This window comes from Lagopus leucura, unplaced genomic scaffold (assembly GCF_019238085.1).
Source record: "Lagopus leucura isolate 7727_CA_CO unplaced genomic scaffold, USGS_WTPT01 Super-Scaffold_73, whole genome shotgun sequence".
Taxonomy (NCBI): Eukaryota; Metazoa; Chordata; class Aves; order Galliformes; family Phasianidae; genus Lagopus; species Lagopus leucura.
Window position 1 is genome coordinate 99,968,675 of NW_024962252.1, and position 25,625 is coordinate 99,994,299.

General features: G+C 37.7%; 1 protein-coding gene across 2 annotated transcripts in view; it reads right to left on the reverse strand.

The window, feature by feature from the left end:
- Positions 1-25,625, reverse strand: part of PSME4 (proteasome activator subunit 4) — a 64,786-nt gene that overhangs the window by 31,958 nt on the left and 7,203 nt on the right. Inside the window, exons 4-21 of one of the 2 annotated variants that reach the window (XM_042880840.1) lie at positions 24,487-24,546; positions 21,146-21,190; positions 20,310-20,459; positions 18,072-18,135; positions 14,073-14,147; positions 12,151-12,273; positions 11,591-11,683; positions 10,591-10,856; positions 8,792-8,978; positions 8,050-8,139; positions 6,803-6,867; positions 6,546-6,696; positions 4,949-5,047; positions 4,399-4,468; positions 3,895-3,962; positions 3,147-3,362; positions 2,086-2,243; positions 291-386 (exon numbers count right to left, since the gene is read on the reverse strand). In XM_042880840.1, the coding sequence (XP_042736774.1) occupies positions 291-386; positions 2,086-2,243; positions 3,147-3,362; positions 3,895-3,962; positions 4,399-4,468; positions 4,949-5,047; positions 6,546-6,696; positions 6,803-6,867; positions 8,050-8,139; positions 8,792-8,978; positions 10,591-10,856; positions 11,591-11,683; positions 12,151-12,273; positions 14,073-14,147; positions 18,072-18,135; positions 20,310-20,459; positions 21,146-21,190; positions 24,487-24,546 (2,076 nt within the window). The remainder of the gene's footprint in view (positions 1-290; positions 387-2,085; positions 2,244-3,146; positions 3,363-3,894; positions 3,963-4,398; positions 4,469-4,948; positions 5,048-6,545; positions 6,697-6,802; positions 6,868-8,049; positions 8,140-8,791; positions 8,979-10,590; positions 10,857-11,590; positions 11,684-12,150; positions 12,274-14,072; positions 14,148-18,071; positions 18,136-20,309; positions 20,460-21,145; positions 21,191-24,486; positions 24,547-25,625) is intronic. The other variant, XM_042880849.1, reaches the window with a different exon arrangement.

Sequence of the window (25,625 nt, forward strand, 5' to 3'; positions counted from 1 at the left end):
ATTTCCTTCATATAAAACTGCATCAGCAATGCAATGCTGTCACCTACCATTTAAAAACATTTGCACAGCCTTGCACAGGAAAAGATTTAACATTATTTCATGTTTTAAGCACTCCATTGCTTCTGCAACTCATATTTTAAGTTTCTGCACCTTTACACACTGGAATGGGTTAAAAACAGTCGCTAGAAGCAGCTGTGTGTCAATGGCAGTAAGAAAATACTGAAAAGATATGAAGTAACATGCCATAATATGCTAAAAACATTTGTGATAGATAAATAAAATCTACTTACAGGTGAGCTATCCTTTCTCCTTTCAGAGGAGGCAGAATATTCCCAGACCCAATCAAGCAGTTATGCACTATGGCAAGACACTGCTGCACGTCATCTCTTAAAAAAAAGAAAAACTGATTACTGTAACTGTCTTGTGAAATACTTCAGAATATACAGAAGACAAACCATATGTTTTGTGATGTTTCATAAAAGAGTCTTTTTAAGCACTGCTTGCTTTCTGTAATCAGATTCTATTATTTACCGTCAACACTCATGGGGAGCTTTTGAAGTCTGCAAGAGGAAACTTAAGGATAATGAGACACACTAACTTCAAAACAGACAAACAAATATTCAAAAAACATTATTGTTTGGGGTAAAGCTGTCTGTTCTGCAGTTAGTGTGCTTTGTTAGTGCTATTGTTGGGAAGAGTTTTATGAGATATAAAATTTATGATGTAAGAATCAACAAAAATGCTACTGATTGAAATAGTGCCATTTAAAGCACCAGCAGTTTTATCTGGCATCCTCATTTATTCACACTCATTACATCCTCAGCCACTTAATGCATCCTCTATTCCTGCAGCTACACTATCTTGTATTCCACTGTAATTTGCAATTCAAACACTCAGCTAAATGGCCCTGATCATCATCATTTATTTCTATAGGTAGCACAGCGGAGCCCTGACCAATTCAAAGCCCAATTCTGTTATAAACGAGCTGCTTTACATACAAGGTGCCAAACAGAAACAGAAGAAAGCAAAACAAACAAAACAACAACATATGCAAATAAGCTAAAGATCTACATGGGAGACATATACTTCCTTCCTTTAGCCTAAGTATAAATCACAATTGCAATTTGGTGGCACTGATTTGTCAAGCACGTATTGCCTTTTTCAGGAATAAAGCAGTGTGGGACCCTGCTAGGACAGAAATATATAGTTAGGAGCCTGATACACTGTGCTACACGTAGGGCAGCACTGTACTGTATGAGATATGATGTTGAACAATGAACAGCTGATGAAGTATAAACACCTACATTTAGCTATATCAAGGCTAGGAGGATTTAATACAAGAAACAGATTTGTTGAGAGGACTGTAAAAAGCTTCAGCTGTTTGAAACTTGTAAATGCTTTAGCATGTAATAAACTCATGACTGTCTTGTGGTTAGGAAACTATCCTTCAAAGCCATGGTTTCACACTAACAAAGTTTAACAACATTGGCTAATAATAATGTTGCCTCCACTCGCCTTTGTTCATGCAGTGACACTCCATTACCTCCTCAGTTACCACAATGCCACTTTCTGCAGGACCACTCTATGCACTCAATCCTTTCAACTGTAGGAAAGGGAGCACCAAAAAGATTTGCAAACCAAATTGGTTCTGCACCCCATTTCATACCTCAGGAAAGACAAACGGTTATACCAAAGTAACAAATAGAGAGTGCAGAGGAAAAACTTTCTTGCTGACTAAAATTTAAGAGTCATAATTTAGGGTATATATCAAAAACATCCACTTCTCTACAACAATATAAAGTGTCCTCAGTTTTTTTTTTTATTTTATTTATTTATTTATTTATTTTAAGTTTTTCTGTTCAAAATAATCTGTTATCATCTGTTATCAATTTCATGAAATGCACTTCCAACTTTATGCACTCTGAAAAGTTAAAAACCTCGGAAAGATACTTGGAATATCCTAAAACATTGTAACACTGCAGCATTTTGCTCCTTAAGGTCTGTAGTGCTAGTACAGCTGGCAGCAACCACTTGAAGACATGAGTGGATAAAGGCATTCCCTCTGTATCACCTGTTACCACTGACCTGGACATTTCTAGTTTTCCAGTTGCATAGTGCTCTAGTTTGGTGAGCTCAGGTTGAAGAAAAGTGTCCAACAAATAAAAAGCAAAGTTTATTTCTTCAGATGAAGGAACGTGCCACTGGATGTCCAAGTTCCACAGGTCACCTGGTTTACCCCAGTCCTATATTAAATAAAGACATCTCGTATTAATCAAACAAATGATACAAATCTTAAAAAACAAAAAAACAAAAACCCAAACCTTTAGAAAACCACTTAACATTACTGCAAAGAACTTGCTATATTCAGAGCAATTCAGGAAAAAACAACATAGTAATCCCAAACCTAATATACTGTCTGCATACACCTGGAACATAACACATATCTGGAAGGACTAAAAGGCAAAGGACTGTTAAGGTGTAACTGAAGTGTAACTTTCTTGTTTCTTTGGCCAGATTCAAATTCAAAAACATTATTGCAAATTCTGAAAAAATACCATATCTCCTTTTTGGCAACAGTTTTGCAGTGATTTATTTACACTCCTTTTTTGCATGTCTCCAACATTACTTGCTGTATCTAATGATAACATTTATCAAGTAATGTGAAGAGGAAAAAGAAAAGGCTATATAGCAGGTAAAAGATTAAGTTTGTTCCAGTGCTGTAATGCTTTCTCTGACTGGATATTTAAGTGAACAGCAAAACTCTCATGCAACCTTAACACTGCATTTCAAGATAGCTAGGTCTCAACTGAAGGCATCATATAATTACAAGATTAAGAAACACGAGCAGACAACTTTTGCTTTACCTTACTGTAGTCATGCAATCATTGTAAAACACACACATCATAAAACATGTCATGCTACATAATTACTCAAAACAAGTCAGTATTCATTTTTTGCTAACAATAATTTTAAGAAACTTGATATTTGCTCTACACATTTAAAAGCTTAAAGCATCTTTCAATTACACTTTCCATTGCTGCTACCTACGTTCAGAAATCTCCAAATTAAAACAATTAATATTGTGTATGATTGTTTTTTAAAAAGAAAGTCAAATCCTCTAATCCTAAATAAATGAAAATCCTTGCCTTGATAGGAAAGTATTCAGAAAGAGGCTTGTCAAAGCCACCTGGCACACTGCAGTACTCTGTGGGGTAGATAAGTGTAGCAGAACGAAGAAGATGATGCAGTAGGTTACAAGACAGAATGTAACCCTGCTTACAGGTTAAATGTAGGGTTCGCTGCAGAATCTTCCCAAGCTGCTCCCTGTATGGCAGCAACTTCTTTCCATCCACTCGAGTGATCTAACAGGAAAGACAAACATTAGAAAAGTAAATATAGCAGATGATATTCTGGAGGACTAAAGAGATGAGTACACCACTCAACTGATCCTGTACCACGTTTCATTCAGCACATCACACAAAATTTGGATTTAATACACAACTAGCACACAAACTAACACTTCTTCTGTTGAAAAAGTAACACACAAGAACAAGATCCCCTTGATCTTGTTCAAAGTTTTCTAGCATTGTTTATACATATTGAGATGCACTTTAAGACATTTACCTTCACCACAATACACTTTTCCCTAAATTGAACCCCCTTTCTCTACTCCTTGATAACTGTTTGTAGTAAGTGCTTTAATATTATTCCATGTACAGCCCCCATGGTTATTTCCTTCAAATGACATCTACCTACACCCCATTTAGAGAAGTTATGCAATGTCACTCATAAAACATTTATGTTTAACAGCAGTATTCAGTTTTGTTGCTCTTTCAGAGGCATCAAATAAGGCTCAACTGCATACATGCTCAGTGAGAGTATTCTTTACACTACCTCTGACAAAAGCTGAAGATTCCAAAGTAGCTCCTTATCTAGCTCTTCATCACGTAACACGTCATCATCTGGAGGAACAAACGAACAGCACTGCTGTAACCACGCTGCAGGCAGGTTTTGCAAGCCAGTGAAATTATAGAACAAATGCCTGTGCTCCAAAAATTTACTCACAAGCCCTCTATGGCTAACTTCCAACTAATATTTCACCCCCATTCAACCGAAATTTACTTATTTAAAATCTTGAATACTTTGAGGAAATCACTTAACAATTCAAAGTGTCTCCAAACATTAAATAAATAAATGTGCTCTTTTCACTGCAGAGATTTCTGCCAAGAAATTACTCAAGCACTTCTTTTTTTTCCTAAGAAATAATGAACAGAAATAATTTTCCATTATTGAGACGAAATGATGAACAGCCATGGAAATTCTAAATATTATTTTCATGCTTAACGAAAGTCAATCCAAAACAAAGCAAGTGTAATATTAAGAACATTAAAAACTTACTGACTGTGAGGTGAGTTATAACATTGCAGCAATGTGGTACAAACAGTTTCAAGGATTCCTCTGGACGGCACTGGAAACAGCATAATGAAAAGCCATTACAAACAGTTTTTTTAAAAAGATGCATCACAAATTCAGTGTTGACACTGACACAAACCTTCTAATACTGTTACTAAGAAACACAGGCTATTCTCAAATTAACAATTCAATCTAGAGTCCATACGACTTCAGGCAGTCTGGTCCAGTACCAGATCTGGATGGTGGTGGCCCAGGTGTGGCAGGGGGGTTGGAATTTGATGAGCCTTGGGGTCCCTTCCAACCCAAGCAATTCTATGATTCTATGATTTTTAAACACTCATTAAAAGCAATTAAGAAAATACTGCTAAATACAACCTTCTAATTTTAAGATATTAAGAGCCTCCTGTATTTTTAAGATATAAAAGATTTCACATAACAAAGTAGTATGGACTTCTTGGTTTTCTTTTTTTTTTTTTTTATAAACTAAAACTAGAAATAAGTGAAATAAGAGTGAAATAAGAGCATCCTCTCTCACTTTTACTGCAGCTCGACACATATCTGCAACCATTCGACCTGCAACTCTTGTCTCAAATATGTTTGAAATGGCAAAGTTGAAAACCTTCTCCAAGGCAACCTAAAATTAACAGAAAGGACAGAGGTCAGCTCTTCATGTGCTTTTTAAAAACAAAAACAAAAATGTTTCATCTTAAAAACATAGAAGGCAGCATCTGTATTTAATAGCTTTTTTAAATATATGATAGCAGACATGATTCACATTAGAAATCAGAACAGAGAAGACAAATCAGTCCTGTACAATGCCTGAAGCTGAGTAAAACTTAACCACTCAATTTAATTACACTAGAGAATAGAAAGGATAGAAAGCTGTGTGTGAATTAACTGCTCAAGAAAAAAAAAAATCTTAAATGGTATCAGTGCATTTGACTCAGTTGATGTGCACCTATGCCCATCTGCATACTTACTGCCTTGAGCTATAGCAAAAATGCTGCTACAAAACAGCAGTGATAAGAAGGTTAACCAAAGTAGTTTCCTAGTTTGCTGACTTTCATGGCTTTTCCCACCTTTGTATTTACTGTACTCATGAAAAATAACATGACATGATCCACTGTCACTAAAGTCCATTCAGTTATGGGAAGGTTTGAATTCTTTCCCCTGGGTCCTCTCCAAGTTTAAAGACCCACAGCGCTGTAATTGATGACACAAAGGGACATCCAGCTTTAGGATGGAAAGACATCTAAAATGTTCACCTTGGGAAAAAAGGAGGTGAGAACCACTGAGCTGACTGATCAAAGCTTGGGGATGCTTCTGAGAAACTATATAGGAAAGCAGCTTTCCCTGGATAAGACGCAATCTGCCTACATGAAAACTGTTATTTCTCATGCAAAAGTGAAATAAAGCCAAGACATCCCTTATTTAACAAATAAATAAGGAACTGACTATTTTAGTAGTCAGCATACATGTAGGTTGTTCACTACTAAAATAATCACACGCAGTAAGGAAAAAAGAAGAATCTGCATTTGCAAGATTCCAACCAAAATGATACCTATGTATCCAAAGCAATGACTCAAAATGTACCATCAGCATCTCAAAATATGTACAAAATACCAACAGAATAAAGTGTGTTACCCCCAAACAACAAGGAAAGAATCCACCTGTGTAACACTATGGATTCCCCACACCAGCCCTGAGAGATTTTAATACAAATTGTTTTTCTGATCTCATTAGCCTCATGGCTCCCTGAACTGCTTCTTTTGCTCAGTGGAAGACGAGGGAGATTGGAGAAAAGAGGAAAGCAGGAACTGGGTAAGTCAGCATTAACATCCAGAGACTTGGAAATCCCTGCCTAAAACAACAAAGTGATAAAGCTGTAAGAAAGAACTCTAGCAATTATCACTGGCTACAAAAAGAGCACCTCCTGATGCTCAGAACTCTGTACTGATGCATATAAAATCACAAAGCAAATTCACGTGAAGTCCCAAATTCTCCTAACCCCTTCCTTGGTTAAAATGCATGAGATCCTAACAGGATAACACAGGAAGAATCTGAACTCACTAGCAATTCACAACAGAAAATTAAGACTCAAAGTTCTACAGAAAGTGCCATGTTTTACATACCTTAAATATATCTTTCGAACACTGAGTCAGGATTGTACTGAAGGTAGAAGACAGACCTAATTCAACTAGACTCTCTAGATGAGTCATTTTCTCTGTTTCAGTCTCTTCTCGGGTCTGTTCCAGCGTGCTGCTCTCTATAAGTCCAAAACACCTAAAGAAATGCAGTAAGTACAGTAAGTACAATTTTAGTTAATTGGAACTGGGAGTTTGTAGTAAGTTCTTCATGCCAAGCTTTCACCTATCTTTAGCATACTTACCTATCCATAAACTGTAGCACAAAATCTTCAAATTCTGCTGTTGCAGAGCACAACTCTCTTTCCACCTACAATTTTCCAATGCCAAAAGAACACAGAAGGTTGGCTTTTCTTAGGAAAACATAATATAAAGATACCCTCTATCAACTGCTTCAAAAGCACATTCAAATTTTACATGACACAGACTACATCTCCCACCAAACAGAGTTTGGATAGATTTGAGTACATGAAAACAATTACTACATATACTTTGCACTGCTCAATCGAGCATTCTGGCCTTGATACTTGGCCAGAATAGCCTCTCAAGGTGAAAAGGGGTTCATCTCTATGGATACAACCTTCAGCCTTTACTACTGATCTTCCTTTCTAGCAGCCTGTCAGTGAGTGCCAACTGTGGCAGTGGTCTTTGCTGCCATATCTGCATTACACATTCATCATACAAACTCCACTGTCAGCTCTGGAGTGCTGCAGCCTCAGGGCAAGGAAATTAACATTCCAGTAGCACTCTGGCCATTCAAAACCTGTAGCTATTAGCTGCTCTCAGTGCTACATGAAGTCTCCTAAACAGTAGACCAAATTTTCCACGTGGCAGTTCCAACTATGATAGTGGATACTGGTGCTGCCACATTCAGAACATGCTGGACACAAATTATTTCTATCAAAAGTGGAATAAAAAATCTAGTGAAAATCAGAATAGAAAGAATAGAATAGAAAAATTATTTCCCATTCCCTCCTTATTTTTTTGTTACGTGCAGAAGAAAAAGGACAAAGTATTAAAAACACTCCTGGAAAACCGGCAGGGAGACCGAGGCTAATAAAGAGGCAGCAAAGTTAAAAAAGAAAAGGTGCTCCCTGTCTAATGATGTTATCTCTTCAACATAGGAGATTAAGAAAGATCTGAAGAGATAGCAATAACATCCTAATCAGAAAAGAGAAACCTAAATACAGGAACACCTCAAGAGTACAAGTATTTTGCAATAGTTTTCCATTGTAGCGAAACAGCCCTTAAAGGCATGTTAAAGGTAAGTGTATATCTTAAAACAACTCTGGTATCAGCTCCACCACGCTGACTAGAAGCAAATGCAACAAAAAAATAAAGTTTGTGCAGAACAGTTTTTGCTTAATGTAGCTCACACCCATAAAAAGACTGCAGCAAACACACTACACTTCTGAACACAATTAGATTGCTAGAAATTATGCTGAAGTCTGTAAGTTATGGTTTCATTTTTACAACTGCACAGTGCTCTTACCTCTGAGAGATCATCCCTTTCTTGCAACACAGACGAACAATCTACTAAAGGCACCAAAGTAGAAAATGTTGCAATAAACTGGAATGTAATCTGTTGAGAGTTGCAAACAGCTGTTTAATAAATGCTGTATTCTACACATTAAAAAGCTTTCCCAATTAAAGTATGGCAGCTAAAACAAATCATTACATAAAAAAAAATTTTACAGATCAATTCTTTCAGTCCAAAACACCACCTAATTATTTCTGATTTTGGGTTGAAAAACTAACCAAAGTTGTAACTACACAAAGAAAACTATTTTCTGGTAAAATAACACTTTTCTGTTGGATTTTGAAGCTAAAAAGGCTGATGTTAAATTTTTTTGAGTAGTCAAGGAAAATGAAGCCCTCACGACATGGGCTTCTGGGACTTGACTTAATGAAACCTAGCAATAAATAAAAGGTTCTCTGTATTTGCTACCAAATTTGGAACACCTATTTTTAGAGCTGCCCAAAAAATCAGAACAATGCTTATCACAGTCTGGTGTCAAAGATTCACGTGGCAGTCCAACAAGCCAAAGGCATTATCTTAAGTTAGAAACTTTATTTTCACGTCTTTGCAAGCAGTGTTGTGCCAGGAACAACATCATGCAAAGAATTTCTGGAAATACAAGTTTTCCTTGCATTCATACAAATGTAACAAAAGCTTTCAGACCGAGTCAATTAGCTAGGTACATTCAAAGAAGAGGTAAGGTTGATACACTCACCATGCACTTGCTGAAGTCATTTGGATCCACTCCAGGCAAAGCTCTCATCAGTAGAGGTAGCATGTGCGTTGGACCTTCAGGAAACCACTTCCCACCAGATACCAGACTCCGAGCTACTCCGATTACACAGCTTAAAGTAGCCGTGAGCTGATGAGGTTCTGTCAGTGTCTCAAGTGCAGGATATGTTCTATAGGGTGCAGGAGCAATCATATTAGGAAAATGATTGTTTTATCACAGAAAATAAAAGAACAATTTGTCTTGTCTTTTTGTTTGTTTGTTTTACAAAAAGGTACACAGCTTCTGTAAGAAAAGATTAAGGAAATCAACAGTTCAGAATGTCCTTTTGGTAATCTTTTCCCAATGGACTTAACATTTGTATATTAACAGCTGTTTCTTTCAAAATTTCAGGATCAGGTAATTTGTTAGCAGTTGCTGCATGGAAATTAGTAACTTCGTGTAGCCCTAGATTCAATGCTATTACATTCTTCTTGTTTTAAGGACGAATTCCTGCAGGTGGTTTAGCAATGAGGAGGTGGTCCTTAACTACAGAACTCTCACCATTCTACTGCCAGCAGCACTACATAAACTGATGGAAGCTGTGTACATTAAAGTGTAAGGTTTGTGTAGTGTGCATGAAAATTTGCCTCAACTGCCTATGAACAGAGAAATTGAAAGGCATTTACAATTTTATTTTTTAATTTAAAATCTGTTAAGTTACCAGCATTTCTAAAGTTATTTATTTATTTTCACGGTAGGTACTTCTCAGCAAACTGTGTAACACTTTGTACAGTTGTCAATAACCTACTGTTCAAACAGGAGTCATAGTGCTACCCTTGCCCTTCATCACTCAAAGCATAAAGGACCTACATCTTCTCAACAAAATGAATTCACAATTGCAGCCAAGGCAAACTTATCAGGGATAGCTCTATCTACAGAGCAGACGTTCAGTCTGCTCTCAAAATAGAAGCAGTAGTCAGACCCAATACTGATGTTCACTGCTGTGCCTGTTAGAAATGTTATGCTTGAAATATTTTCATATAAAAGCAGATTAATCAAGACTTCATAAACAGTTGAGTCAGTATGGTATGGAACTCAGGAATGGCTCTTTTCGATACAAATTCATTTCTCCACTGGTTTTACAGCACAAGCTGGTAAAGTATGAAGGACTGCATGGGGAAACAAGGGCAAGAGACTAGAAAGCAAGCTTCCACTGAAGACAGGAAGGAGTTAGTTCTTTGGAATTTCAGGCATCAAGGCATTAGTAGTCATACAAACCAACTACTTTATACGGACACATACTTCTGTGATTTGCTTACCAAGTCAAAAGCAATGACACTAATTTTAAACAATCCGTAACACACACATCCTGACACAAAACAGAAGCATTACACAAACATGCAGTATCACCACTCATATTTGGCTCTAAGACAAAGCTGACAAGGCAGCACAACACGGCTGGTAAACAGACACTATAAAGTTGCCTTTTAAGCTGACTCACCCCCATCTCTCAGAAAATGATAACAGAAATGCAGACAATCTGAGGGACTGCCCTACATTACACAAACTATGGACAGCTCCCAGAAACATTCCATTAACCAGATGTTTAAAAAAATAAACCCAGAAAAAATCACGTCCTCCTCCTCAGCTGACTGCTCAGTAGTGCTCATTAAGCTTAATTTAGCAACACCTCTCACTGGAAGCATTCATTGCAGCAAGGAGACCGCATGTCATCCGGTAAGTGCTTTTGAGTATTTACCTGTTGGAAAGGGAACAGGGAGGCTGACACAGTTCATACTTACTTCTCAAGTACGGGTGGAATTACTAACTCAGGACGCATCAGTGCAAGGTTCTGCAGGGCTTGGGCAGCCTCCAGGCTTCCAGTTTTACTAAACATAGCCAGAAGAACAGGCTGAATAATGCATTCTACAAAGTCTGTAACATCCTGATCAGTAAGTTTATGACTATCAGGCACAGGAGTTAACCAAGTCGGCTTCTTGTAGCGCTCACGATGCAGCCTTCTGACAACACTGCTGGGCAACCTCTGAAGTAGTTTCATCAGTTTGTTCTGTTAAACACGTGAGAAATGCTAGTTAGTCACCCTGCAGTATTAGAAACTGAGGTGCTAAATGACCAACACAGCAAGTATTTCGAAGCTATATGGCTACAATAGATGAAAATTCAGAAGAGCTCTAAAATGCAAGGCTCCTCGCATCATTAAATTTCAGTTCCCAAAATACTAACAAATAACCTGCAAAGAATGTTTTTGTTTTTTTTTTTAATGAGAAACTCATTCAAGGTATGCAGTCAATAACCAAGATTACTTACCACTAATTAGGACACACGAGAGCATTCTCTGCAGAATCACACTCAAGTAACATCCTATGCTAGAACAAGTCAGCTCTTCTGACACAACTTAGACCAACTCTGTCATTTTAACCTGTACTTTTATCAGCTATCACAAGGGTATTCTTAAGTATTCTAGCAGAAGACTAAACCAGCTACACCGCAAAAAAGTCAAGCTTTGCCAGACTAGATACGCATTAAAAATGGGTTTTTGTTTCGGGTTTTGCTAGCTTAGAAATGGTAGGTCAGCAACATGAAAGGGTATAATGTGCTCCTGGCTTGAGAATAAAAGTATAACTTGAATCACAGTATTGACAAACTGAAAATTAAATCCTCAAAATACGATACAACCAACAGACAAGCTGGCTACTAGAGCACATAATGCATCAACACGTTTGATTCAACAGTTCTGCTTTGCTTATACCAAAGTTATTGTTCTGACATGCAAAAACTCACCAGCCAACGTCCGTTATTTGAAGGATGGTAAAAAGAGGCAATGCTATTGAACAACCCAGACAAGTGCTTCTGTACTAGTTTACTTGGTCCACCCTGTGAAAAACAAAGCACAGAATTTTATTACACAGGCTAAGTTAAAATGAAAAGATAACACACAATAGTTCAAGAAAAAGAGAGTACTCATTTACCACAGCCATATTTCAAACATCAGAATGAAATATGCAACCCTCAACTCAGCATTAACTAGCAAGATCCAGCTGATCTGATGAGGTTCACTCTAAAAATGAATGGTTTAATAGGTAGGGAGGTCTTAGGCATGCATTCACAGTGGCCTTCATAGCTAGCTCTTCCAGAATGCCACAGACAGCAGCTATGAAATAAACCTTGGAACTGCATTCCAAGCAGACAGTGAAACAATCTACCTTTAAACAATCCTTGGGCAAAAGTTAGACTAAAAAAAAGCTTTTGCTGTGAGCTGAACAGAACATTATTTCATACGCTTGCTTGTTTAAAGCTTTGTGTTAACAGTTTTTGTTATACTTCATGAAAAAGTTACTAACCATCATGGCTGTGATCCACATTACTGCATGTCCTACATCGTAAGCGTTTGTTAAGAATCTTGGAACCACAACTTGATTACTTCCCACTGGAAGATTCAAACTCCTCAAAATTCTGGTAAAAATCTGTATTGAAAAAAAAGAAAGAAAGAAAAAGAAGAAAAAAAGGTTGCATGCTGTACGTCAGCCATGAAATAGGAACGGCGCAGAAAGCTACCATGGCAAAACACTCCTGTGAAGTTTTGTTTGCTTGGAACAAATATTTTCTGGGCAAAGTAACCACACTTTTAGGAGCAGATAGTTTCAAATGGCAAGTGTGAGGTGAGGACAGAAGAAGTATTTTCACAAGAAAGCCGTAATACTTCAACTCCTTGAAAAATTCAGAAGTCTAGATTTCAAGTTAGCAGCATGAGAAAAATGAAATGAAATATGCATAGCCTGAAATCCCTTCAGACAATACATATTCTCCTCACACACTGCTGAAGAGGTGGCACACGTAGGAGAGAATGAATAGTTTTCCAACCATTTCCATTACATTTCATGCAAAAGAAGTAAAACACATGCATCTCTCTTCATTTTGTTTCATAACTCTCATTTCCCCACAACAACCCCCACCAAAAAGGAACAATTAACCTGGATTTGTAACACTTCCTACAGAACGCTAACATAGAAAGTCATGGACCTTTCCTTGTTTGCAACAGATGCACAAAAAATACTAAACAGTTAAGATATTTAAATGTAACAAATAATAACAGTGAATGAAACCAAATTCCAAACTGTCCTGTTACAAATGGGACCACAACAGCAACGCAGATGCTAAAGAGCAGCAGTGAGAAGTAAAGCCAAACCTTACACAAGCACGTCTTTTTAGTACTGTGGTGCAAACACAAAAATATACACTTGAAAAATGTCAGCGTTATCAGTTTATTTAAAAACAAAAAGACAAAACCACTAGCTTTTCAGTTGAAGTTAACTCAAAAGAACAGCTAAACCACAACTCTGTCAGGAAGGATTTTAGCAACCAGTCAAAACCCACCCACGTTATTTGGGAGAAAAAAGCTAAATCTTACTCTTCCAAAGAAGTTAAGATGTAAAACGACATCATGTAAATACCAGTACTGTTCTGGAGATCTTGATTATTATTTTTAAATATTCCATTTAAATGTCTCATCAGCAAAGCATATAACACATTAACACCTTGAGACATGCCATTATTCTGTGTTTCTTTCTCCCATTATCACAAGGTCTGTTACAAATACCATAGCACAAAATAGTGGGGCAGACCTCTAGTCAAAAGCCTTTGATATTTTTTAGTATAACACAAGTTAGTAAAAACACTAATTAATACCACTGGTACCAAGTGAAGAATAATGGCTTGGTTGTACTTATGTTTCATTTTCTGCTTTTACTCTCTGAGATAAAATATAAATTACTGTTTTTAATCTGTATTAGGAACACCTTGCAAGGAAACAGTCTTCAATTTCAGAAATGTTTATATCACAAACACATTAAAATCGTACAATTTTCTCTTCAACAAGAGGGTCTTAATTACTATTTTTTTAAACAATATAACTACTATGAACACCTTTAAAAATCCGTATGGTGAAAGACTGGAAAGCGGTACATATCAAATGAATGTCATTAGCATTTACTTCCAAGGGGGATTAATCATATATATTCAGACAGCACTTCTATATGGAAAGGTATTTTGTTGCTTTGGTTGGGCTTTAAGTCAGGTGATAGCAGTACCAACTTCCAGAGGTTTTTCTTACAAAAGGATAGCTCAAATCAGGTCTTCAAATGAATGTATCTAACTGAAAAGGCTGGGGCTCTGCAGTATAAGACCCACAAAGGGAACATGCATCATCCTTTGAACGTTAACACTGAAAGTAAACAACGTAATTTCATAAAACAAAAAGTATTACCTTCGGTACATAAGGATCCCAGTCAATGTACCCTATGTTGTCAGTGGCCAAGCGAGCGAAAAGATTTACCAGATGCTGAAACAAGAGCAGAAGAAGGAAACAATTATTAGAATAAATTATAAAGGATGAACAAAACCCTTCAATCTAGAGGTGCAAAATAAAAGCTACCCATAGCACTATAACATCTGCAAAGGGAGATTTCAGTCCTAATAGGACCGACCGCAACCGTATTTCACAATGCACCTGTGGGAATCCAACCTGCAGGAGGTCAACCCATTCTGAGCCCCTGCAAAGCAGGGAAGAAGTACTAATTGTGATCTAAGTTCTGGGAGACACAGCCTGTCAAAATATACATTTCTATGCCTTGAAATTTTTCTATTATTACTATTTAGTTGAGATATAGTACTTCTGGAAGGTATACTCACACCCTTCCCTTTTTCTGTGTTCTGCTCTTCATGTTAACATGAAAGACAGAATGCATTCGCCAGCATTTTAGATCTTCTTAACTATTTACTGTTCTACAGCAACTCCGAATGACAACAGATGAACAACAGACCAAAAAAAAATTAAACTGTATGTCATATGTTTTGCAAAGACTTTAGCTTTTGCTTGGAATTTTTTTCCCTTTGGAGTAGCTTCCACAGAGCAGATGACTTGTGAACCTCATTTCTACTAAGGCTCAGGGTCTTTCAAGCAATGTCACTTTAAAACAACAACAACAACAACAACAAAAAACGATCAGTTGGGTGTAGGAGACTATTCATCTTTGTAGCTAAGGTTTGAAACAGACTGCATGTGATAGCTATAAGACAGATTTCTCAGTGAACCCATCATAATACAGCTTAAGCAAAGGAAGAAAGAAAAAAAGATATATATTTTTTTCTTTTAAACAGAATAGGCTCTGGCTTGGGGTTTTCACCAATTTCTCTAACAGAAACTTGTTCTCTACTTTCACAGCCTTTGTCCACATGATCAGCTGCATCAGTTGATGGAAGGTGTCCTAATGAACATTCTGAAGACAACATACAAATTAGTAGTCCTCCTATATGCAAGGATGAGAAAGACAGGCTCTGAAAAATATTGGAGGCTTGGAAAGAAAAATCAGAAGTATCCAAAAGCCTACTACTTTCCAACAAGGAAAAGGGCCCTGTGCAACCCACTTTGGTTGCCAGTGCATTACCCAGGTTCTTTGCAATCCTGATTGTAAGTGATACATCATGCCATTTATTAGTACTCAGAGCTGGAGCACCACAACAAGCAATTGTTTGTTCATCTAACGGTGCTTCCTCACCAGTGAAATTATTTGGTGAGCTCAAAGGGGATACCAGCCTATATACAGACACAAAGGAGAACTCAACCAGCATATCTCAAAGGACTATTTAGCTTCTACAGGACCCATCCTACTTAAAATGCACTTGCCTGTGGCTGATGGCTGGCATGTTTTAAGCTTCAGTTTATACATCTCTGTGGCTTGTAGAAGTCCCAGGCATCAGCTTGCAGACTAGACAGCAGTATGTGACTATCTTTGAAGATAGCCTACTGCATGTGTCACGACTGTCTCTCGAGTCCAAAACAGAACTGAAAAGTGTCCTCTGAACAGGGACTTAAAAGGACGACACAAAGAGAGGGAGAGTGTGTGTCTAACTCCTACATCCTGACCATGAGAAAGACCAACCCACCATCACACCTTTTATGAGTCTGTTCAAGTAAGGAAATACTTGTCAGGTATCCAAGACTTTGATGTTTCTACCAGTATTTTGAAGCTATAGTGCAGTCAAAAGCAAAGGCCTTGAATAATCCTGCCCAATTCAGAGAGATTCACAGGAGTACAGTTCACCTTCCAAGCCTGAAGGATGAAACAGCTTTTGAAAACCACAAATCCAATTCAAGACAGTTGTAACTACCACAACAGCGAGACAAACCTCACAATTTCTTAAATGGATTACATTTGTTTGATACAAGACAATACTCACTGAGAAAAAAAAAAACAACCTTTCCCATGCACCTCAAAGGCAACTCTTTCTGAAGCTTCCCTTCAAACAGCACATCCAACTCCTGCCAAAGCAAGCTGAGAAAAAGCTTGCAGCAGACAGAGGTTTAAATTGGATTGTACAGTCAGAACACACGTATATACTGATCTACATCCAGGCTTATGAAAAGAGAGATCCTGTCCTTAGAAGGTGAACAAGACAGAAAAGGAAACATGAACTAAGATCTTTGGGGAAAAAAAAGAAATAAAACGTTGCGCTTTCTGAGCAAACTGTCAAAAGTCAGCTGAAGAGAGAAAAATACCACAGACAGCTGCTTACTTATGAAAGTGTGTTGATGTTTCTTTTCTTAAACTAGTTGACAGAAACAAGCCAAATAATGGTTCTAAAAGTACAGGCTGTCATCTTTCTGGCAGAAAGACGAGACAAAGTTGCACTTTTCTGGATAACCATCAGGAAGATGCAGGAATGTCTATAGACAATTATAAATGAAACTTGTTCAAATCTGGAAAATTGCCATTTGTTTGAACAAAGACTGCCTTCCTCTAACTGTGAGGAAACCAAACTCAAACTAGGATGACCTGTACGGGAGCCTTCTGACACAAAAACTACCAGAGACAGAATAGGCTACAAAGGTTATATTACACGGTATTTTGGGAATTAGCTTTCTGCAATGACACTGAGAAGTCTTCCCTGTATACATAGGCAGGAGATTAGCGAAAGAAGCCAGATGGTCAATGAGCTTATGTTCACATACAATTGGCACATTGGTCATTTGCCAAATTTCACTGCAGTAAAGCCAAGGCACAGATCAGCTGACACCAACAGCACTAAGGCTGCCCGGGGTGTTGTCTAGAGAATATTTTTCTTCGCACTTCTTAAGTTCATATCTGATCATGAGATGTGTATGAAAAGGCAGGCAGATGATTTTACTTGAAAGATACAGCCCGATGGTATTCTTGGCCAAGGTGAGCAGAGCTCTTTATTGTGTGTAAAATAAAGATGACAACAACTTATTGCAGTCACCGCAAAGTAGAAGAAACTAACCTCTGCGAGATTGCTTTGAAGACAGATAATTGAAGATCAAAACAGACTCTAAACATGGAAGCACGTAATAATGGTAGTGCAATTAGAACAATTTTAGAGCGTCATCCTGGATACGAAGACTGACTTTCCATTTTCAAAACAAAAACATCTTTGCATGAAAGCCAGGCTTCCAGCATTACTTAGGGCACTTCTTTTGAGAGCAGCCTTGTCGCACAGGTAGTATGGGAATTATATGAAAATGTAATCAGTGCTGTGCAGAAATGGAACACTGCCACCAATGCAGCTACAGGAAATTAATGCAGTAATAGAGACAAGAACAAGCAGGGAAGCACACTAAAACCGAAAGACTTCAACACAAATTCAAGGCAGGGTTGCAAATCAGAAGTTACATTTAAATTCCTTTGCACTTCAAAATAAGTGTACCTGTTATAGAGGTAGTAAAGTTGAACTTAGAAGGCATGGAAAACATTCTGTGTTAGTTATACATTCACTTACACCGAGGACAGCAGTACAAGTGTACTGCTAAAAGGCAGGGGAAAAAATAAAACAGAGTGACTGAACATGAGCTCTAATGGAAAGATACCCCATTACTATTCAAAATTAGAGATGTGAAGAATGAAACAAGGAATAAAGATGCAATTTCACAGAATCTAAGTTATAGAAATCACAGTAGCTCTTTTCATCATTGTAAATGTTAGCAGGCAGTTCAAAAAAATGCCAGCATTCCAATGGTAAAGGGAAGCTGCCTGAGATGGTGATTAAATAATGCTCACTGAGCACAAAGTGTCATCTCCTTTATTCAGCCAATAACTTCTTGCTAACAGTCATGACATTAGCACCATTGTCTTCTCATAATAGTAGAAAGAAAAAATATCCATTAAATAGATCATTGTTCAACTTCATAACATAGAGTAGGAATTTTTAAATGGATCTCTTCTAGTGAAGATGAATAATCAGTACTTACCCCTTCCCACTGGGGAAGATTTTGAACAGAAACCCAAAGGCCTATAAATTCAGAAAACCAAAGCCTGCAAGAGAACATAAAGTAACTTTTATGTTGTGAAAGCAACCCCTCCACTACTTGACATTTATTTCTCATTTTGCCAGGTGGTCTCAGAAACTCACCTGCCCTTCTAACTCATACAAAAAAAATAAAAAATATATATGCAATCAACATGGACATGCTTGTATCACTTCATCTCCTATAGTATCCTCCCCACCTCCTACTCTGATCCTTATCTACTTCAGCTTCATCATTTCAACATATATTGCCATTCTGGCGCAGGCAAACTGAATGAAAACATATCACACTTCATTCCCTTCTAGTTTAAAATCTAACATTTTTCCCTATTGACCAATGGTTACAATTGTCACTATTTTCTATTCTGAATTCATCCGAATCCAAGGATACAAATCCTCCACGCCAGTCCCTTGCTTAAATTCATTCACAATGAGGGCTGTTCTGAAAGTAATGCTTCACGTTTCATTACATTGGCCCAGAGGCAGATGTCGGGAGGACAGAAGTAGAGGTTGAACCTTCCCAACAATATTCTGTTACACTTTGTTTCTGTGTGACAGATGGCAGCAGAAGAGCAGTCTGACAGAGTGCCATCAGACATGGAAGTACATGTGAAGTAAGAATAAGTTCTTTACTAGGAGAGTGGTTAGGCCCTGGAACGGGCTGCCCAGGGAGGTTGTGGATGCCCCGTCCTTGGACGCGTTTAAGGCCAGGTTGGACGGGGTCCTGGGCAACCTGATCTGAATGTGTATGTTTGGTGGCCCTGCCAGGCAGGGGGGTTGGAACTACATGATCCTTGAGGTCCCTTCCAACCCGGGTGATTCTGTGATTCTGTGAAGCAAAGGTATGGGACTGAATTCTTCTATGTGGAAAAAATGGCACCCACTGACATTCACTGATGCTTGCTGAACATTTATGGAGACCAAAAATGTGAACATCAGCACAGTGAGGTCATGTGTTCCAGCAATAGTGACAGTGACATGAAAGACAGGCCATGTTCTGGATGGCAATGCAGATTCTTATGAGCATGGATGCAGATTCCTATGGATGCAGACTGTTGTTCACTGATGGCAAAAAAAAAAAAAAGCACAGCTAGTGATGGTGACTATTTTGAAAAAAGTGTTGTATACTGAGACTTTGCTCTATCAAATAGTGCTAGCATGCTCTGGTATGCGTTGTAGTTTCCATGGAAATAAACAGGAGGTGTTATTTTTGGAGGGACCTACACATTTTCACTTCCTTTCTTGGGAGTTTTCACCAATCCTGTATTGAAAATATAACTCTTGCCCTAGCCAGCTTATGTAGACCCTACACACACTTAATATGTGTCAAATCCCACCTTAAACACGATCCAGATAGAGAAACATTTGAAGGACAAGATGCTTTTTCAATTTTGAACTAATTTCCTACAGCAAACTTCTGACTGTCTCACATTTCTACATCTTGATAGTAGGTTAAAAACCTCCAACTCATTTTCAAATTCATAACAGTTGTAACTTCAGCCTATGTGAAAGCCACATCAGAAGCTACACCAGAGGCGTACAGGTAATTAAACTGTGTTATGGTTAATAATTTCTATTGTGTTACTATTCTTTCACGGGCAAAATGCATTCAATTCAATTTAGTTTGCTTTGCTGTAGATTGTGTGCTTTACTCTTGAGAAGATAAACTCAGAACAGGCAATAAAATGCCCCCAGATTACTTTTTACAGAAGGAGAATTTCTTTCTTGAATTTCACAAATGCTCTTAAAAGCTACCATTTGGTCTGCTGGTAGACCACACTGCAGGCATTTGTGTCCCCAGTAATTCTATGCTCAAACAGAAACAGGTAGAACTGAATGAGAAGATCCCAGCAAGTTTAATCTCCTACATGAAAAACAATTCTGAAAGCATTGTAAACAAATGCTGCTCCACTGCAAAAATTGAAATCTGGGAATTTTTAATTTAAAGACTGTTTATAGAACAAGTGCTTTTGAATATGTACAGCTATTCTGATCCACTCATTCATTTCCATACTACTTTTTTTAAATGAGCATATCATTCTTTACAACATGAATTCAAGAGATATATACTTAAAGGAAACACCACACAAATTGGTTTACCTGAGTGACTTCAAAAGTCATCCTGTAACAGACAATCACTTGTAACAGAACATTATACCAACAGACATCCTCTTATACTTACTTGAAACCCTTATGGTGAAGCTCAGGAGGAAGGGTAGTAGGCAGAAACAGCTCAAAGTAGGTAATAGCCTTTTGCATGGTAACATCAAAGGGGCACATCAAAGGCCGCCACTCATCTAGCATCTCTGCAGTGGCATCTTCTGGAAAATACCTGAAGACAAGGAAACCATTCAATAGATAAAGACTCGGCTTTAAATCTGGGAGGAGGGGATCTTGGGGGCATAGCTTGGTTTTGGTTCTAAACATTTAAATTCATTAAGCTATTTGTCATAAATCTTAGTTCTACATTAAGACAGTGGCAATAAATTGGTGCTCTTCAACTCCACTTAACCTTCACAAAATACAATATAAGAACAAATCATTTTAAGTCTCTACAGCTCTGCAGCTTTCAAGCTGCTAGCTAAATTAATTAAACTGCTCCAGGCATACACATTCTTAGCAAATGTAACAGCTAAAAACCTGAAAAACAAAGCAGCCTTATCAAGTGATATACTAGTTTAATTAGCTATTAAGGGATTTTCAAACAACACTATTAAAAAAAAAAAAAGTTACAGCCTAAGATACCCGCAGTTCGTCTAAACACTGCAACACAAAACACGTCTGTCCCTTAGTTTTCCACCTTAAGCAGCCTACAGACCTGAAGTATTGATCATTCACAACTTCAGTAAAACAGAAAAGCCTCTGCACTCCAACCCAAACATCTTATGGTGAGGTAAAAGAGGTAAAGAACAGCTAGTAGGGTTTGGTGGGTTGCTTTGTGTTTGTCTTAAATACTTTTCTTTCCCCTCTTCAAAGTAATACTAAAGATACCAGTTTCAGAAGACTTGGTTAACTTACGGTCTGCAGCTCTTCACAAGCGTTTTTAGGACACTTTCTACAGAACTGAAATAAAAAAGAAAACATTGGGGATACTGTATTACCAAACCTCTAGGACAGCATAAAGTAAAGAACTATTTGACGATTCTGCCTCAAGAGTTTAAGATAACGTTGATGCAATTAGATGTCTTCAGTGAACATGCAGTAGCTAATCACCTTTCACACAGACCAAATAATACAGACTAAAATTGCTTTCCTAAGTTCCTGGTTCTACATTTCAGATAGCATTATGATATTCACCAAGTTTTAACTATTGAGTGAAGAATTATTACCCTTTCTAAGAAATAACATCCTGCATTTAATCCATGAATAACCACCAAAGCAAAAGTAACCCTTCAGAGGAAGTTGAAAATATGATCAGAAATAAATTTGTGGATTTTTCAGATAATAAAGGCAACAGAATCCATCAAGCTATTATTAAAGTCTATATACCATATCTGACCTTTTCAATCTGTTGATTTTTTAAATTTTTATATTTTTATTTACTTAGTGATTCTAAGAGAAGCAAAGTATCTGCAAATCAACAGTTATTTCATTACCTTCCCCTCACGCTTTAACAGCTGATTTTTAAATGTTTTACTCACAGTAGAAAAATACATTCTAGAATTATTACAGCATTTTAACATAGATTGTCACAGGATGCCAAGCCATTAAAAAAAAAAAGGATTAAAATAAACTTTAGAATAAACTCAAAGAACAAAGGAGACAGAAGAGACTGCTGGAACCACAGCGGCTGTCCATTTCCACATTTGTCAGCTCCAGCCCTCACTGCAAGACCAACTCAAGACTAAACTGCACTTTTACCAAGGATCATTCCCTGAGCTCATGTTCAGGCAAAGGAGCTTCTTACATCTTTCAGGTCCATTTATGTACCCTTAATAGACAAAACTGCATTCTTCAGATCACCACAAAAATAAAACAAAATAAAGTAAAGCTACAGAAATGCTATTTCGATCAGAATAAAGATGATACAAGTTTATCATCTTTAGAATCTTACCAAAGATCAGTTTAGATGAGTCATTTCAGGACACACCAATACAGAGCATGCACACACTCTCTCTAGTCCTCCTACACAAATTAAACTGATCCTGAACAAGCTGAGGGAGACAGAAAAGAATGAACCACCCCTAAAGCAATGGGGTGTGCGCACAACTTACTCTTACACTTCAACATAGACTGCAAGCCAACAAAAGCCCACCCAGCCCTCAGCACACTGCTCCACTTCAATAAGTACCCCAGAAGTTGCAAAATTCTGCACATTCTATTCACCAGTGAGAAAGTAAATGTTATCTCTGACAGAATGAAAACTGGCTTTACTAACAGCTTCTAAAATACAAAGGAAAATGTCTAACAGTTCATTAAACAAAAAGACGACAAAACTCCATAAGAAACTCATAAAGATTCTAGTTCAAAGTGAATACAGTTCTTGAAAGAGTTAGGAAATACGTAATGGTTGTTCCAAGAGCAGATAAAGCATGAACCAGCAACGTTCCTAGAGACAATTAAAGAGCTACACAATAACTGTTTGTGTGGCAAGCACATATTCCTCACTATTACATTCTACTGAAGTAAACTATGCGTGCGATGAATCAAAGGACAAAAGAATTTTAAGATACAAATCCTAATGGCCAGAGATCAATAAATCTTTCACAAGTTTTAAGTCCAATTTGAGCATGCAAGTGAAAGAAAAAGGAGAAAGACTGAGAGGGGTTTCCTTCCCTGTCTTCTGATATCAAGTTCAGAAGGAAGACAGCAAAACAAACCAACGATAAAACCCCAGCAAGCTATTTCTTTAGGGTGGAAGCTTCCATCTAAGATACGGTGAAACCACAGGCCAGCCACAGAAAACTTGCCAGAGTCCAGTTGGATGACTACCAGTTAGAAAAGACAGAAAGACTGTAACTGGGGAGAACAAGACATTGCTGGTTATTGTTTTCATTATCAGTTGAACCAGCTTTCTCTAATCTCTTAGCAGTGGCTTCTGTTCCACTCCTGTTATACTTTTTACACAACCATTACTACAGAACCTCTCAAATACCCGCAATTACTGTGCTAGCAAATTGCTGTGTGCTGCTGCACCATTACCCTTAGCTGGGGACTAAGCGAGCACGGCAGCAAACAACTACACATAAGCCACATGGACCAGCAGCACACCAAAGGTATCTGCTATTAATTACCAGTAGTGCTCATTTAGTGAGATAAAAAGTCTTCTCATCCCTCTGCTTTAGCTCCTCCTTATTACCTGAAGGATTAGCATCACATTACTATACCACACCACGTGGATTTGTCACTAATCATCATTTTGGCTCTACATGATTATCTTCCTCATTTAGCAAGGACGTAATTGTTGTCATTTGTAAACCTATTTTTTTCTGCCTTTTCAAAGAGAAACATGTTTCACTTCATACAACATACAAACTGACACGCTGACTCCTACACCATCAAAAAGCAGTAAAAGCCCCTTATTCAATTTCTCATGACAGATTCAGGCCTTTAGGGGCATTCTAAGCCTACAGTGGACGCTCCACTAGAAGAGCTGAAGACAACAAAAAGAGCAACCAGCTAGAGCTTCCCAAATGGCATCATTCCAGTGAATTTCCAACTATGTTGGCCCCAAATCAGTATCTTGTTAGTAGAACAAATTTCTTCCAAAAAAAGAAAACCCAACCAAAGAAATACACAAATCCAAACCACTGCAATGCTGAAGTCTCTCCCTGACGACTACTTCACTTCCACTTAGATCCCCTAAAAAACTACTTCTGAATTTATGTATAAGCTAAATCTTCTGTTTGTTTTGGTCTTACTGTGAAAACTCCTAGCAGACCCTACCAACACAGGAGCTCTGTCTCACACTTCACAATGACAAGGTCATTGCTGACTATTTTCCAGAATCTATTAGCTCACTACCCAAGCACTTTCCATGATTCCATGGTTTTTAATAGCAAAGTAGACCTGCACGGTGACATGCACTCCTGCACAGATGCTCATTTACCCGTTTTCAGACACTACAATTACTCAAATGTAAAATTCATCTTTCATTTGACCCTTCAGATACATATGCTGGTTAAATTAGTTAGCATATAGCCACTTGATCAGCCACTTCACACACGCTATCTTGTTTCCCAATTAGAAATGCTTACATACAGTGCGACATTCTCATAAACAGTGGTGTAATGTTAACAGTTGGTTTTCCAATACATTATTTACACAGAAATTACACCTGTGTGACAAGTGTTACGGTCTAACAGAACATGCAGAAGATTACACATCGGCCAGAGCTGAACAAAAAAAGTCATTCTTACCACCTATGTAATACATTTAGCACAAATGTTTTAGGTGAAGACATGCCTGGTCGATATGAACTGAATGTAAAAAAAGAATAAATAAAATTAAGACAGTAGTTAAATTATCAGCTATGTATCAAATTAACTCAGCTTTTAAAAATCTCTCTTGACATCCACCAAAAAGATACCCTTCGAAGTTGGCTTAAACAAAATGAAAAAGCACCGTATGAGAACAAATCGCACTGCATATGAGGTCTAGAGGCGCTACTCTTAATAAAAGCTAGATGTTTCAGACAGACATCCCAACAGCTATCTTTGTCCCAGCTTTATCTTCCCTCCCTCTAAGCAGAAGTCTCCCTGCCACCATACCAGCCTCTCGCACAGTAAATGAACAGCGACCAGTCAACACCCCCACAGACAGTTAAGGCAGGTGCTGGCATATGCATGAAAGGATCAAACCGGAAAAGGCTCTGCTCCTTTTCCACTTTCAAGCAGTATCTACAGTAAGCAAAATAACACAGGTTTGTAAGACAGTTCACTAGCAACATTATTTTTCCATCTATGTAGTCAGCAGACATTAGTTAAACAGCATTAAAGCTCTGTAGCAAATTACAAAGCTACATGCACTTTCTGCTTGTGTCACATACCAGCAATAGGATCTTGCATTCAGCAAACGGAATCAGTGACAAGACTTTAATATTGACAGGAAGAAAGCCATTTTTAAAGTAAATAAGGACTTTCACTCAACTTTTATGTGAAGTTTCAGTTCAAATAAGCTGAATTATCTATATAATATCTTTTGTAATATGCAGCGCAGGACCTCCTCTAATTGAAATTACCACTAAAACTAATTTTGGCAATCTGGCAGACGGGGGGGGACTGGCAGCTCAAAGAAAGCAGAAATAAAGTTTTTATTCTTAAAATCTGCAAACCATTCCTCAAACTCTTAACTGAGTTACAGACTGATGTATCTATACCGTACCATCGCTTGGGATGTGCATGCTTACTTCTTACAGAAGGCATCTCACTATTCTCATACACATTCTGACCTACATCTAGAGCACAGACACAGGGAATGCTTACAGTGCATTTATTTAAGAACAGTTCCATCTTTTATTCCCCCACATCCTTATTGTGTTAATACATGGAACAGTGGT